The 12,613-nt window shown below is 62.5% G+C and overlaps 2 protein-coding genes across 13 annotated transcripts in view; one reads left to right on the forward strand and one right to left on the reverse strand.

Annotated features, from left to right (window-relative positions):
- The first annotated feature begins 2,166 nt into the window (after nt 1-2,166).
- RCOR2 (REST corepressor 2) lies at nt 2,167-7,762 on the forward strand. 2 transcript variants are annotated; one of them, XM_012463131.3, is made up of 12 exons: nt 2,167-2,987; nt 3,713-3,769; nt 4,065-4,145; nt 4,366-4,418; nt 4,504-4,665; nt 4,779-4,903; nt 4,990-5,059; nt 5,149-5,364; nt 6,044-6,121; nt 6,259-6,316; nt 6,461-6,690; nt 6,812-7,762. In XM_012463131.3, the coding sequence occupies exons 1-12, from the start codon at nt 2,861-2,863 to the stop codon at nt 7,124-7,126; spliced, it is 1,572 nt and encodes a 523-aa protein (XP_012318554.2). In that variant the 5' UTR covers nt 2,167-2,860; the 3' UTR covers nt 7,127-7,762. The 2 variants fall into 2 exon arrangements, with proteins under 2 accessions (XP_012318554.2, XP_012318555.2); XM_012463132.3 differs by lacking the exon at nt 6,461-6,690.
- Nucleotides 7,763-7,976: 214 nt separating this feature from the next.
- MARK2 (microtubule affinity regulating kinase 2) overlaps nt 7,977-12,613 on the reverse strand; it is a 70,478-nt gene continuing 65,841 nt past the window's right edge. For 9 of the 11 annotated variants that reach the window (XM_012463144.2, XM_012463142.2, XM_012463133.2 and 6 more), the window contains 2 exons: nt 10,767-10,811; nt 7,977-10,146 (listed from right to left, as the gene is read on the reverse strand). In XM_012463144.2, the coding sequence (XP_012318567.2) occupies nt 9,786-10,146; nt 10,767-10,811 (406 nt within the window). In that variant the 3' untranslated portion in view covers nt 7,977-9,785. The remainder of the gene's footprint in view (nt 10,147-10,766; nt 10,812-12,613) is intronic. The other 2 variants (XM_012463145.2, XM_012463138.2) reach the window with 1 other exon arrangement.

The raw sequence follows: 12,613 nt of genomic DNA on the forward strand, positions 1-12,613 counted from the left end.
GCAGGTGGGAGGGGTGGGGCCTTGCCCCTCCCCCTCCTAACCCTGCACCCTTGCCCCTTGATGAGGGGGCTGTTCACTAGGAATTCGCCTTCCCTCTGGACACCGTGGCCCCCACAGTAGCCCCAAAACTCCGAGGACACACTTCTGTGTCTTGGCCTACCTCCTAGGCAGAAGCCTCATTGCATCAGGGCCTACGGACTCCCCCAACGCCGCCCCAAGGAATAAACCTCCCCTCCCTGTCCCCACCTCTAGAGCGGAGTCTTCCTTTGGCCCAGAGTGCCCAGCTCTAGCGAGAAATGAAGAGCACGAGGTTCTTAGGGGGCGGGGAAGAGGGGTGCTGGGCCCGGAGGGAAGCCAGTGGCTGGCAATCCCTGCTAGAAACTAGGGGTACCTGGGGCAGCCCTGAAGGAAGGAGGCAAGAAATAAGCAGGATGGTGAGCCTGGAGGTGGGGGCAGGAGGCCGGGCCCGGGTCCCCAGGTTTGAGTCTGGAAAGGAGGCAAGGGGGGTGGGGGATTCAACTGAGGCCCTGCCTAATAGGGGACGGGGGCAAGATGGAAGACAGAACGGTAGGAGAGGCTGGTGTGCAGCAATGGTCGCCTGCCAGGCAGGAGAGGCCCGAGATGAGAGCCTCCCTAAAGGGCGGAGGTGCTGGGGACAGGGATGGTGCCCTGCCACTCAGGAGGGGTGGGCCTGGGAAGACTCTTTTCGTCTTGGAGCAGACCTCCTCAGCTCAGACCGGCCCTAGGTCCATTCATTCTCCTCCTTTGTCCAGACCTCCCCACCCTGGGGCTTGATGCCCAATCCATGATTTAAGAGGAGGAAAAAGGCCCCATAGCCCTGGCCCGAGGTGTGGCGGGCAACGTGGCCGCTGGCTGGGTGGCCCCATGTGGCTCGACAGCGCAGCAGCCGGGTGGGGTCGAGCCTGGCTTTCCCTGGCTGTCCGCGGTAGCCCCCAGGAACAACTGGCCCCAGCCGGGTCGTGGCCCGACCGCAGGACCCCGGCCGCTCTGCCGCAGGCAGCGGGTGGGGGCAGGGATCCTGGCTGGGCCCTGGGCTGCTTCTAAATTTAGGAATCTGATTACAGAGTGGCCGAGGAAGGGAAAGGAAAGGAGGGCGCGGGTGCGGGCTCGGCTCAGTCTGGGCACAGCGGGGTGTGCCCGGGTGGAGGTGTGTCCAGGAGCCTGGGGCTCCGGGTGGGAGGGGCGGCGGGCGGGGGCTTCGGCTTGTGTGCGCGGCAGCACGTGCCCCGGGCGGCGGGGACGGGCACGGGCGCAGCTCGCAGGCTCGGAGCCGCCGCCGGTGTGTGCGCTGGCTCTTTGTGTGCCTGGCAGGGTGGCTGGGTCTGGCTTTGAAAGTCTCTGCCCACCCCCTCCCCCATCTCCGTCTGTGCCGCTCTACCCGCTTCCCTGTCTGTCACTCTGCCCGTGCTTGTCCGGGGGGAGGGGGATGCTGCTTCCAGCTGGGGTGACAGTGAACCCAGTGGGGAGGAGACCCAGCTCCTCCCTCCCCTGCAGCCCAGACTTTCCCCTACACCTCCCACTCCCCATCCCTCAGTTCTTGCTACCACTGTTTTGGGGTGCACGCTGCAGCAGTTAAAGGGAATTGGGGCGACCCTTGGGGACCCACGGATCCACACCAGAAGCCAAGCTCTGGCTGGGTAGCTCTTGGAGGAATTCATTTCTTGCCTGTCCAGCCTCCCATCCGTTCTGGCCCCCATGGGCTCATGAAGGGGGGTCCCCCCTGCGGAAGGGGGGGGCGGGGAGTTCCTTGGCAGGAAGAGAAATGGAAGGAAAAGCTGGGCTCCACCCGGGCGGGCGGGCAGGCGGCTCCAGGGCCCCCGGGGCAGGCGGCAGTAACCCGAGCCCACTGGTGTGTGGTGCCGGTGTGTGCGTGGGTGGGGCTGACCCCTGGCTACTCCTAGGGGGCAGTGGGGTCTCCCCCAGGGGCAAGTCTGGGAGCCCAGGGACGCGAGGGAAGCCCCCGCAGCGGGACGCGCGGTCCACCAGGGTCCTGATCCCACCCCCTGGAGGTCTGGCCCCGGTCCCTAGGCCCCGCCCCCCGGGCCCTCCCTCCCACCCCAGGGCCAGATGTTCAGCTGGCGGAGGCATCGGCTGGGGGAGGGGTGCTGAGGCCGCAGCCGGCACTACTTCCCTGCCAGCAGCTTCATTGTGTGCGCGAGGAGTGAGCGGCGGCGGAGAGCGGGCGAGCGAGCGGCAGCCCGAGCGCGGCGGGGAGAGCGAGCGCGCCGGGGAGGGTGCGAGGCGGCGCCCGCGGCTGCGCTCCGCCCGCCTCCCGGCAACTCTGCCCAGTGCCGCGCGCTGTGCGCGCCGTCCCGCCGCCGCCGCCGCGGGGTCGGCTGCCGTCGCGGACAGGGGTCTTCTTGGGACACGGGTCCCCGCCCGAGGACTGGGGCATCCTGGGCGCAGCCGGGAGGCGCAGAGCCCGCGGGGGGCGCAGATTGCGCTGCAGCGCCCGGTCGCTGAACGGCGTGGGCAGGTGGGCGGTGGGATTCCAGGGCGCCCCGAGGACAGGGGGTCCCGACTTCTTCAGGGGAACCTCAATCCTGAGGGGCGTACAGAGCAGTCGCGCCTCAGCCGCACTGGACCTTGCGCTCATCCCTTGCGTCCCCCACTTCTGCACAAACTTTTCTGACGCCCTGGCTCCTGGGGTCGCAGAGAGCGCTGGGGGCTGCCCGGTGGGCTCCCACCCCGCTGGACCCTAGCCACGCTGACCTCCTGCCTCTCCTAACCTCAGTGGCGACCTCTCCAGGCCGGGCCGGGCACGGCACTCGGGGCGAGTGCCGCAACCACTGTCGCTCTCCCAAGGCTCCTTCGCCCCCCGGGGCAGCTGGGCGGGGTAATGCCCTCGGTGATGGAGAAGCCGAGCGCGGGCTCCGGGATCCTGTCCCGCAGCCGGGCCAAGACGGTACCCAACGGCGGACAGCCCCACTCGGAGGATGACAGCAGCGAGGAGGAGCACTCGCACGGTGAGCCCGGTGGCCTAGGGTTAAAGGCGCGCCGGCCTGAAGGGAGCGGAGTGGGGCGGGAGGGGGAGGAGCTGCAGACCACGAGCCTGATACCCCAATGGCTCCTGCCTCTCCTGGATTGGAGCCTCTGCCTTGCTTCTCCCCCTAGCCCAGGCTGCCGGCACAGCCAATCTGGAACCTGGGCCCCTAGCTGCTGTGGAGGCGTCCTGCCAGCCCCTGCCCTGCCCTCAGCCCCTCAGGGACCGAGGCATCCCTCCCTTGCACAGAGTGGGTCCCTCATACCTTGCCACCTTGCCACCTTGCAGGGGACTGAGGTCTGGCTGGAGCAGAGGCTGGAGAGACACCTCCACACGGAGCTGAGGCTCCTGCAGTGGGGAGGAGCCTTGGGGTCCTTGCAGGGCTGTGGTCCAGGCCTAGGGGCTGCCCTCCAACCCCTCTCCCCTCCCCCAGCCGGAACAAAGCACTCTGCTTGGCCTGGGCTCTAAAACTGTCCTGTTGTCCACCCTGCAGCCCCAATGGCCATGGCTGGAGAGGGTCTTTTCCTCTTCTAGTCCCTTATGTGGCTGCAGGTAAATGAGGGGGACAATCAGGGAAAAGTGAGCCTCCTGGAAGGTGGGGCCTTGGGTGGTCAGGAAGGAGAACTCCAGGCCAGCCAGCTCCCCCGCCACATCCTCCCTCCCTCCCGCCCTCCCTGGAGTCCTGACTGCCTCCCTCTGGCTCCACAGACAGCATGATCCGCGTTGGAACCAATTACCAGGCCGTAATTCCGGAGTGCAAGCCTGGTGAGTGGCAGGACAGGCTCTGAAGTGGGGTGGGGGTGGAGGCCTGGGGCTTGGCCTGAAGCCCCACCTGGGGCACCCTTGGCTGGCTCCCCCTGGAAGGACAGGCTGGCAGGGGTGGGTGGCCCTGTGGCATGGTTAGCTTTCCTGCCCTGCCTTCCTGTCTGGGTCTCTGCCCCTCCTTCCCTTCTGGGCCTCACCACCCAGGCCCCACTCCTCTGCTACCCTCTGGCATGGGTCCAGGCTTGTGCCACCAGGCTGATCTGAGTGTCTTCCCTCCTGCTCCTCGGCCTTTCAGAGAGCCCTGCACGCTACAGCAACAAGGAACTGAAGGGGATGCTGGTGTGGTCACCCAACCACTGTGTGTCAGATGCCAAGCGTGAGTGGGCACAGCCCTGGGAGGTGGGGGCTTGGGTTCATCCCAGCTCCAGGCCACTCTTCTCAGAAGGGGCTGGAGGCTGAGGCATGTGTGGGTCCAACCCTTGCCGTGGGGCTGGTGTTGAGGGACCTGGCCGATGGGGGGTGGTCCTTTTCTGGACAGGCCTGGGTTAGGAGCTATAACCCCCTTCTCCAAGAGCCTGCCCCTCCTGCCCCTGCAGTTGACAAGTACATTGCGATGGCCAAGGAGAAGCATGGCTACAACATAGAGCAGGTGAGCCTTGGCCCCCAGGGACTTGGGAGTGGGGTGGAATGTGCTGGGGGCAGCTAAGCCTGAACTGCCTCTTATCCCGGGCCAGGCACTGGGCATGCTTCTGTGGCATAAGCACGATGTGGAGAAGTCGCTGGCTGACCTGGCCAACTTCACTCCGTTCCCTGACGAGTGGACAGTAGAGGACAAGGTGCTGTTTGAACAGGCCTTTGGCTTCCACGGAAAGTGCTTCCAGCGGATCCAGCAGATGGTAAAGCCCTTCCATTCCCACTCCCCGGCTCGCCTCAGCCCCTCCTTTCTGAAGAGCTTACCTGGGGCCCAGAGTCTTGGGTGGGCCCCAGCTTCTGGCGTTGCCTCCTCCAGCTGCCCGACAAGTTGATTCCCAGCCTGGTGAAATATTATTACTCTTGGAAGAAGACCCGCAGCCGAACTAGCGTGATGGACAGACAGGCCCGGCGGCTGGGGGGCCGAAAGGACAGAGAAGACAGGTGGGGGCAGGAGCAAGCACTGGGCAGGGGGGCAGGCACAGCTCCTGGCACCTGCCTCATTCCCTCCCTGGCCCCTGTGTCAGCAGTGATGAGCTCGAAGAGGGTCGAGGAGGTGTGAGTGAGGGAGAGCCTGATGCTGGAGATCCCAAGAGAGAGGTGAGCTCCCAGAACCTTCAGGCCCTGCCTGCCCTCCTGTCTCTGTCTTGGGCTCTGGACCACCTACCCGCTTCTCCTTTCACTGGCAGCCTCTGCCCTCTCGGCCCCTGAATGCACGCCCAGGCCCTGGGAAGAAGGAGGTCCAGGTGTCTCAGTACCGCCACCACCCTTTGCGAACCCGGCGTCGCCCACCCAAGGGCATGTACTTGAGTCCTGAGGGCCTCACGGCAGTGTCAGGAAGCCCGGACCTTGCCAACCTCACACTCCGAGGTCTTGACTCTCAACTCATCTCCCTCAAACGCCAGGTGGGGGCCTGGGAAACTAAGGGGCTATGCAGAGGGGGCATTCGGCACCTGGGAACTGAACTCTGGGGACAGCCAAGGTGTAAGGGGGATGATTCAGGGGCTGAGCCCCATCCTCTGAGACTCTGGGTAATGTGGCATTCTTTTTGGGCCCTCTTTTAAAAACTGGTCTGCAGGCCAGGTACGGTGGCTCACACCTGTAATCCAGGCACCTTGGGAGGCCAAGATGGGTGGATCACCTGAGGTCCAGAGTTCAAGATCAGCCTGGCCAACGTGGTGAAACCCCATCTCTACTAAAAATAGAAAAATTAGTGGGGCGTGGTGGCATGCGCCTGTAGTCCCAGCTACTCAGGAGGCTGAGGCAGGAGAATCGCTTTAACCTGGGAGGCAGAGGTTGCAGTGAGCCAAGATTCTGCCATTGCACTCTAGCCTGGGCAACAGAATGAGACTCCGTCTCAAAAATAAATAAATAAAATAAAATAAAATAAATAAAACCTGGTCTGCAGAAAGGGGAGAACTCCCTACTGAGTAGTTGTGCAGGGGGAACAAGCCAGATGGTGGATGGCAGAGACCTTTGCCGGGGCAGTGGTGCTGGTGTCTGTGCAGAAGTAGGGCCCTGAGGGGCGTGGTGGCCTGCCTGAGATGTGGAGTCTGATGTTCCTCCACTTCCTGGCCTTCCCAGGTACAGAGCATGAAGCAGACGAATAGCAGCCTGCGCCAAGCCCTGGAGGGCGGCATTGATCCACTCCGACCCCCAGAGGTATGGCAGCTCCTTAAGTTAGGGTGCAAAAGTGGGGTTCTCTCTGGAGGTAGAGCAGAAAGAGTACTGCTTGGGGAGCAAGGCTGCCTTGTGCACAGTTTTGAGTCTAAAGAATATGTGTGTTCCTTGCTTTCCAGGCCAACACCAAATTCAACTCCCGCTGGACCACGGATGAGCAGCTTTTGGCTGTCCAAGGTGGGTTAAAGTGTGGTGAGAAGAGAGGACTGCAGGAATCTATCTATCTCCCCACCCTCCAAGGAGCGTGGGGCAGAGGGAAAGGGTCAGGGAAGTAACTAGTTCTAAGGGGTATTGACATTGCTGCCCTTTTGACCCTTGCAGCCATCCGTAGGTATGGCAAAGACTTTGGGGCTATTGCAGAGGTGATTGGGAACAAGACTCTGACCCAGGTGAAGACCTTCTTTGTGAGCTACCGGCGCCGCTTCAATCTGGAGGAGGTGCTGCAGGAATGGGAGGCTGAGCAGGATGGGGCCCCTGGAGCCCCAGTCCCCATGGAGGAGGCTAGGAGAGGGGCTCCCTTGCCAGCCCCAGCCCTAGAGGAAGATGATGAGGTGAGAAGGGGATGAGAGAAAACCCTCAGAGAGGAGAGGCGAGGCGAGGTGCTGCCTCAGTCCTTAGACTTGGCTGAGGCGGGGAAGAGCCTGGCTTCTTACCCTTTTTTTCTCCCCTCAGGTCCAGATTACATCTGTCTCCACGTCTGTGCCTCGATCAGTGCCCCCTGCGCCACCCCCCCCTCCACCTCCCACCTCACTGTCTCAGCCGCCTCCACTGCTGAGGCCACCTTTACCCACGGCTCCCACTCTGCTCCGACAGCCACCCCCACTGCAGCAGGGCCGCTTCCTCCAGCCCCGGCTGGCCCCCAACCAACCCCCACCACCTCTCATCCGCCCCGCTCTGGCTGCCTCCCGCCACAGTGCCCGACCTGGCTCTCAGCCCCCACCCACCCTGATTGGAGCCCCTCTGGAGCCCCCAGCACCCTCACTCTGAGCCCTGAGGTCCTCCACCAACCACAGGCTCCAGGACCCATTTGCTGGACATCCCCAGGCATCTCTAGTGTCACTGAGGACAGAAGGGACTAGGGTTCCTGCCGGGTCTTTCCAAGACCGAGAGCTGCTGACAGCCCGGCCCAGACCTGTGGGTTCTGCATGTGTTCCTGGCAGCTGGGCCTGTCTCCCAGGGGCCATGGCCGGGGCTCAGGGGCCTTTGAGCTGGCCTGAGGGCACTTTTGCTTCCTGGCCGGGACTGGAATGGCTGCCTCCTAGTCTGTTGGGGCTTGGCCTCTGGGCCCTGCCCTTTCTGTGTGGGGGGTAGTGACCTTAGCGTGGGGGTGGGGAGAGGACAGCTGGGTGTTCTGGCTGTCCTCATTCCTCTTTCCCTTCTTTTAGCAATAAGTCGGGTGAGGTGGGGAGGGAGGCTGCAGGGGGGAGGTGGGCAGAGGGGCCTTACAGCAGCAGAGGCTGGAAGGGAAGCTCTGTCTTTAGGGGCCAGCTGGGAAGTGCTAAGGAGCTGAGGGTACCCACCAGGACCACCTTCCAGAAGCTTGGAGAAATGGGGGTTGGGAACTTATGCAGACGTGGATTTATTTTTCAACATTTTTTAAAAATTAAAAAAATAATAAAACCTCCTAAGCTTACTGAGTTTTCTTTCCCTTTTGGTGCAAGGGCCCTGGGCTTTGCTTCCTGTCTGTGCCCTGAGGGTGGGTGGGGAGCTGGGCCCACCCAGCACTGGCCCCAGACAGGAATCAAGTCTCTCCTGCAAGGCAGGCGGGCTGGGCCACATCTTGCCCACAGGGGACTGGGTCCCTGCCTGGCTGGGAGAAGAAACAGGAGGAGGCAGCTCAGATTCCAAACATTCTCTTTATTACGTGTTTGATCCAGAGGAGAAACTAAGTGCAGGGTTGGGGAGGAGGGGGCTAGATGGGGAGGGGCCACCTTGCCTGGGTGCCCCGGGCCCCTACCCCCTTTGGGAGCCAAGCCATGCCCTCCCGGCCCCCTCAGAGCACCCGGGCTGTTCCATAGGGCAGGAGGGGGGAAGGGAGGGAGGGGAGCCCTTGGTCTGAGCCGCAGTAGGAGTGTGGGGCAGGAGGGCTGAGGTTGGCGAGGCCCCTTCCTAGGACGCAAGGGCTCGACTTAATCGCTGAGCCTGGCCTGGGAGCGGGGGTGATGAAGGGGGTGGAGTCATCATAAATCAAAAAAATAATAATAAAATAATAAAATAAAAAATAAAACCCATCACAAAAAAAATGTACAACTCAGGTGAGGGTAGGGGCAGCCTCTGCACAGGACTCCCTCCCCCAATTTCTCAAGAACAGAAACAGCAGAGAAATAAATTAAGGGATGCAGTGGCCACCACCAGCCAAGCGCCCAAAACTGCCCACGCCCATGCCCACACTGGCCACTGAGGGTAGCAAGCTGGGAGTCGCTTTGCCTATCTGTCCCCCACCCGGTGGAGGGCAGATGCTCCCGGCCCTGCTGCCCAACCCAGCCTTCTGCCAGGTGGCCCTGGAGGCCCTGGGCAGTGTCTCCTGAGAGGAGGGGCGACAGTGTCAGGAAGAAAAGGCAAGGCTGAGAGATGAGAGTGGTGAGGGAAGTCACTGCTATGGAGAGAGCTGGTGCCCAGATTAATGCCAATGAAGGGGAAGCCAATGGGGAGAGGAAGGGCGAGGGGGCTGTGCTTTCAGACAAAGGCTCCCCCATCACACAGTGCCCAGCGGCCTGGCTCTGGAGACCAACAGCCCAAGCGGCCCCCTGGGGACCGAGAAGCCAATCTGCCCTGCAGTCCCCTCCCCTCTCCCAGCCCTGGGGTCAGCCCCTCCTTCTACCCGGGAGGGGTGGGAGAAGATGGCACAGACTTTGAGGAGGGAACACACGTCCCCACAGCAGCTTGTGGAAGGAAATGCCCAGCTCTGGGAAGGAGGGGCAGAGGGTACAGTGTGGAGGGAGGCGGAGCCTCAAGCTGGCCCTCCAGCCTCAGCAGCCCGGAGCAGCCCCCAGCCCTACCCACTGCAGGGCTGTGCAGCACCCCCATCCCACCCCACCCCGCTGCCCAGGCCTCCAGCCCAGGGGCCTGAGGTCAGGGGAAGGCCACCTCTGGTGGTTTGCTTGGAGGGGAAGGAGGGAGGAGAGGGGAGAAGCCCACAGTGGGCCTGGCGGAGGGCCTGACGGGAGCTCCACCACTCTTGCCTGAGAGTGTTCCAGCCCTGAGCCACCCTCCCGGGAAACCCCACAGATCCAGTCTCGACTGTCCCAATGGGGCAGGGAGGAAAGGTGGCCGCTGGGATTTTTTTTTTCTTTTTTTCTTTTTGGTAATAAAAAATTTCTTGGTTTAGGCGAAATACTCTGTGCAACCGCAGTACCGAGGGGGAGCCCTGCCCCCCCATCCACCCTCCCCTTCCTTTGCCTCCAGTGGGGGAGAGGGGAAGGGGGAATCTCTGGGCAGGGGCGAATGTGGGGGGTGTGGAGAACCATCTCCCACCCCCCACAAACATGGAAAAGAAAACTGAGAAGGGCCAGGGAGGGGAGAAGTGCCAGCAGGGGAGACACACCAATCCATCGCTGCAGTCTCACCCAGGTGGGGTGGGGCGGCGCGGCGGCCCGGCAGCACGTCCAGCTGGCCCGCCCCCGCCGCCCCCGCTCCTGGCAGCCTGTTAAAGCTTCAGCTCGTTGGCTATTTTGGAGGCAATGTTTTTGAAGGCCATGGAGGTGCCCGATATCCGCTTAAATCGAACCCCGTTGAGCGAGAGCCGCGGCAGTTTGCACACCTCCATCTCCCACTGCACGAAGTCCTCGTGGCCCGGCGTGCCGTGCATGCACAGCAGCATGTACTTCTCGTGCAGCTCGCTCTGGCAGCTGTTCGCGTCCAGCACCTTGCGGATCTCCCGCATCATCTCGTTGGGCTCCATGGAGCTCGTGGTCTTCATACTCCACGTGAAGCGGAGGGAGCGGGGCTTGGCCTCCCGAAACTCTTCCTTTTCTTTGTCGTTGCCTCCACTGCCCACCATGTGAGGTCTGTGGAGAGGGCAGAGGCAGGCGTCACGGGTGGGGGGGGCTGAGGCACCCAACCCCCACAGAGCCACCCTGGCAGACAGCCCCTGAGACCAGAGAGGAGAGCGGGAAGGAGCAGGAGCAGCGAGGTGCGGCCCAGCCTGAGGGGGCGGAGGGAGGCAGTCCTCCATCCCCATCTCTCAGGACAGCGAAGGGGAGGAGAAGCCAGCCTTGAGCAGGGAGCGGGGTCAGGGAAGACACCAGTGCTCTCAGTAGCGCGAGCACAGGCTCTCTCTCCAGGAAGGAGCCTCTGAGCACCGGGTGGAGGGGGAGGGTAGGGAGGGGGAAGGAGGAGTAGTCCAGGGGTAGGAAGAGGAAGGGAGTAGTCCAGGGGTAGGAACCTGTAGACCTGACCACCCGACCCAGAACCCAGACTTCCAGGATATACCAGACCTGAGAAGGGCCCATAACTCCTGCAACTGGGTTTGGAAAGGGGAAACTCTGAGGAAAGGGAGGCCCCAGAGGGTAGGGACAGGGCAGAACCACGGGAGGAAGAGCCAAGTGGCAGAAGGAAGAGAGGAGCAGGAGGCTTGTGGCAAGCCTGGTGGCCCGGGCAGGGCCAGTGCTGGCTCCAGCCCTCTCACCTGAGCGTCTCCACTCGGTCTTTGCTTTCAGGTTCATTCAGGTTCCTCAAAAAACAGAGCGAGGGAGAGTTTAGTGCTGGGATCTCTCGCTCCTTCCGCCGCCACAGACCCAGATGAGAGTGGGTCTGGGGAGGTGCCACTAGTGGGTGGGCAGGACCCGAGCCCAGGGCCCTCTGCCCATCTCCCGGCAGGCCAGCAGGGCTCTGCAGCACCTCACACTGGCGGCTCCACCATTCCTTTCCAGCAGGGAGCCCAGCACATGGGCCTGTCCCTCCCCACACTCCCAGATCTGTGCCGGGTGCCAGGGAGAAGGAGCCTCTGCTCCGGGGGAGGAGGGGGCGTGGCTGTGCACGCACTCGCGCTGAGCACACTGAGCACACGGCCGGGCACGAGGCTGCTCCCCCACAGCCAGGGCTCACGCGCTGTTCTGCGGGTTGTGGGTGTGAGTGGGTTTTTGGAGCCACACGCTAGGGTCTCAGGACTGTAGTCCTTTTGGAGGAAAGGGGCTACAATGCTTTGGCTCTCTGTGGGGGAGGGGCCAGGGCTACGTAGAGGCCTCTGTCAGGAGGCTGAAAGTGCCACGGCCTGGGTCTGCAGGGTGGATGCAGCTGCTGAGTGGAAAAGGCCGCCTCCTCCAACCTTTCCCAACTCCCCTACCTGCCGGCCTGCCAGGCCATCTGCTCATACACAGGAAGGACGGGGGCGGGCGGGGCAGGGCAGGGCAGACACCTTGGGAGGGTGGGTGGGGAAGAGGTCTGGCCCTGCTGAGCGGCTTCTCCAGCTCCTGGCTGAAAGATGGGTGTCTGGAGCTAGGAAATTGGGGATTGCAGAGGAGGGGGGATGTGAGAGGAGGGAGAAAGAGCAGCAGCAGCACATTGAAATAAACAGGAAGACACAACCAACACGGGGGTGCACACAAGCGCACTGCGAGCAGGGAGCCCGGCTGTGCGAGGAAGGCACCTCCCTGCTCTCTCCAGACCCCCTGCGGGGCAGCCCCCTGCTGGGCTCCTTGAGGCAGCAGCCAGCCATGCAGTCAAGAGCTGGGTGGGAGGAGGAGGGGATGGGGAAAGCCTGAAGACCCTGTCTGGACAGTTCCTTTGTCAGCAGTGGCGCCAATGTGCCTGCCAGGCATCCAACCCCAGTGTAGGGCCTGAACAGACAGCACTGGGGAACCCGCACTCTCAACCTGACCCCTGGTCTTCAGCTTGGTATTTGGCCCCTGAGGCCTGCAGAGAGGATGAGCATAAGGCCAGCGGGGAAAGAGCCAGGATGGGGCCCGTGAAGGGAGACCCATAGTAAGGGTAGAGAGATTGCCAGCTGTTTTGCTAGGGCTTGGGGTAGAATGGCCCCTGCCCTAGAATGTTCCAGCTCCTGGCACTTTGGAAGGGACAGGCAGTATCTCCAGAAAACAGCCTAGAAGAGAAGAGGCTTGATTTATCCAGATGCTGCTGGTGGCAGGGGTGCTGGGGCAGGGGTGCGGGTGGGTGGGCCTAGGTCTGCAGGAGCTGCCAGGAGGGGGTGCTGTGCCCCATTTGTGAGACAAAAGCTCCTTAGGTCTGGAGGTGTCACACTGAAACCTTGGGGCCCCAGGGTCCCTGTAATGTCTCCAAAGTCCTGCCATCCCATAGGCCACGGGGAAGAGGTCACACAGCTCTGAAGTTCAGGAAGCCCAGAAGACAACAAAGGAGAAACCATCCCAGATGCGCTTGTAACCCTGGAGCTTCCTCATAGCGCATGCACATGACAGGGAAAGAGCCAGAAAAGGATCCCAACACTTGTGACCAAAACCTGGGGTGAGGGGAGTGGGGGTGGGGTGGGTGAGAGGAGACAATCTTAAAGGGAGGCTT

Source organism: Aotus nancymaae, unplaced genomic scaffold (assembly GCF_030222135.1).
Source record: "Aotus nancymaae isolate 86718 unplaced genomic scaffold, 86718_ANA_hifiasm-v0.15.2.pri h1tg000059l, whole genome shotgun sequence".
Lineage (NCBI taxonomy): Eukaryota > Metazoa > Chordata > Mammalia > Primates > Aotidae > Aotus > Aotus nancymaae.

What these genes read in the sequence shown, in the direction of transcription:
- RCOR2 (XM_012463131.3), top strand. Translation starts at nt 2,861, where the DNA reads ATGCCCTCGGTGATGGAGAAGCCGAGCGCGGGCTCCGGGATCCTGTCC. An exon ending in ATGGCTACAACATAGAGCAG is followed by an intron (nt 4,419 to 4,503) that starts GTGAGCCTTGGC and finishes ATCCCGGGCCAG; the next exon opens with GCACTGGGCATGCTTCTGTG. An exon ending in GCAGCTTTTGGCTGTCCAAG is followed by an intron (nt 6,317 to 6,460) that starts GTGGGTTAAAGT and finishes TGACCCTTGCAG; the next exon opens with CCATCCGTAGGTATGGCAAA.